Source organism: Montipora foliosa, chromosome 4, assembly GCF_036669935.1.
Source record: "Montipora foliosa isolate CH-2021 chromosome 4, ASM3666993v2, whole genome shotgun sequence".
Taxonomy (NCBI): domain Eukaryota; kingdom Metazoa; phylum Cnidaria; class Anthozoa; order Scleractinia; family Acroporidae; genus Montipora; species Montipora foliosa.
Window position 1 is genome coordinate 17,667,837 of NC_090872.1, and position 2,500 is coordinate 17,670,336.

The 2,500-nt window shown below is 35.8% G+C and overlaps 1 protein-coding gene across 1 annotated transcript in view; it reads left to right on the top strand.

Annotated features, from left to right (window-relative positions):
• The first annotated feature begins 130 nt into the window (after window positions 1-130).
• LOC138000103 (ubiquitin-like protein 3) overlaps window positions 131-2,500 on the top strand; it is a 15,293-nt gene continuing 12,923 nt past the window's right edge. The window contains exon 1 of the mRNA XM_068846269.1: window positions 131-395. Coding sequence (XP_068702370.1) covers window positions 348-395 — 48 coding nt within the window. The 5' untranslated portion in view covers window positions 131-347. The remainder of the gene's footprint in view (window positions 396-2,500) is intronic.

Here is a 2,500-nt window from a genome sequence, read left to right on the forward strand (position 1 = left end):
ATAGCATTATTTAAGGAGTGTGTCTGGTGGCGAGATTCGACCACCATCTGTTTTAGCATGCCACGCTCCAGTGTGTTTTCCCCCGTCACGTCTTTGACGTCACAGGAAATTTCCCATATCACTTTGCAGCACACGTAATTTCAAGTCGAAGGCAAAATATATTTTGTAAAGTGTCTTGTCACTTGAAGTCATATCGTTGAAAGAAGACATGTAAATCGGTATTATTTCCACTATATTGCAGTTTTTTGCCGTCCTAAAAAGTTCAAACATCTCTCTCTTTGAGATATTTGTCAAATTGAAGGGTTCCTTAGTTTTCGAAGTTGAATAGTCTTGCTGCTTTCCCCAGTATGAGTGAAAGCTGCAATGCAAGACACAAAGCAATACCCGATGACAAGGTAAGTTGGTTTATCTACCATTGGGTTTCTTGTGATTGCTGTTAAAAGCCTCTGACATGTAGGTTGCCATGGGGTTTTTATGTATACATGCAACTAATATTAGAAGCTTGACTGAAATCGAAAAGAATCAGGCCGGAGAGAAGCGATATTAATCATATACCTTAATTTGTTCCGTTTTTCAACATTCAAGTTGCACGAAGCTTCCGCTTTCGTTGTAGCGATCAACGGGTTCATGACTTTGAATACTAGTTTAGAAATTATACTCCTTTTTGAAAAAAGAAAACTGTTTCGTTCTATTTGTGCCCGGGAATTTCTCATTACCAAAGCAAACCGGTGTGACGTTATCCACTCACGCAGAAAATGAGGAATTTTTAAGTCCAAAATGTACAAAGAAGATATCATCGAAAGCACGTAGGATACATAGTTGTGTGCCAACTGCGTAATGATGAATAACGCAGTAACCAGATAACATGGAAACCTTATTACAGAGCGATGCTTCTGTTTATTAACATTTCTGATAAAGTAAATAACAAACATACATTTTAAGAGTTTGTATTTTCATCGGTCCGATTGCTAAGTGCGAGTTATACAGCTTTGTGGACAACGAACTGTTTATAATGGTTTGTTTATGTTAAAATAACTTACAAAACTGGAGTTAATGAAGTTGCTTACTTTGAAATTTACTCTATTTTCTGGTCATCATGATGGCTTGTTTGAAGTCTCTCAATGAATAATAATAATAATATTAATAATAATAATAATAATAATAATAATAATAATTTATACCTATAAGAGATAGGAAGAACGGAGCAGAGCGTTGAAAGGAATAGTCAAACTGAACATTCATATTTATAAATTATATAGCATAGCCTAGGACTAGTCTCGCTATGCTATTGATCATGTAAAACCGCAATATCAATAAGTGTCCATAATAATAATTAACAATTATTCGCAGAAGGCAAAGTGATTATCGGTGAATATTCACCGATAATCACTGAGCCTGAGGTGATTATTTCAAAAAAGAGAAAAAAAGCATTTCAACGCGAAATCATCTTCACTTACAGTGGCAAAATGACTACTGGCAGCCATTTTGTCCGTCGAGGTGATTATCGGCTGATAATCCGAGATAGCGAGCCAATGAGAGCGCGTGATTTTGTATAATCACCTGTGTATTTATACTACTACTACTACTACTACTACTACTACTACTACTACTACTACTACTACTACTACTACTACTACTACTACTACTACTAATAATAATAATAATAATTTTTATTTTTTCCCTTAACTGAGAGTAAGACAGCTTACAGTAAAGCTTACAGTAAAGACAGCTTACAGTAAAGACAGCTTCTTTCAAAACTAAGATTAAAATTAATTTTGACAATGGTAACAGTCGGTTGGTTACAAAACTCAGATGAATGATATTTATCTTCTTTAAGATTCTATTGATGAGTTGTGGTTTGTGAGCCCAAGGCAGTTAAACAACCCTTCAGTTTAATCCATTCACTCTTTAGGGACCCAATGATGCCCCTAGTTGACAAGTAAAGTCATCTGGCGTTAGACAAAGTAAAATCTTTTCAGTCTCAGTCCCATAAGTAAATTGGTTAAAAGAAGACACATCAACTTTTAGTTGCCATTTTTGCTTGACTTTGCTACTTTTTACCATAATGCATCACACTTCCAGAATGCCCTGTGCAGCAATCAGAAGGCATTGCTCTAATTGGTGGAGCCTTGCTTTGAGCCAGAGTCATGAGAGAAAGTGATAAACAATAATCTACTTCTTACAGTGTGACCAGGAAAACCGTGAAAACCTGAAATATGTCAGGAAAGTTATTTCTGTCCAATCATGCGTCCCAAATCCACTCGCTAAACTGCAGAGTGTTTACTGTTATTTGCGCAGCAAGAATTTTTCAGTTTTAAATGTTCGGTTAAATGATTTAATTTGAGCTAATTCAGGTTGTTTGAGCTCTTAAATAAACAAAACAGTGCATGTATTTGGCCTTTCACTGATCACTGGTGCTCCGAAGCAATTATTGTTGCTTTCAATGGTCACGAATACCTGTATTATCTACTTCTAATGACGGTTGAATGTTAGTTTGCGG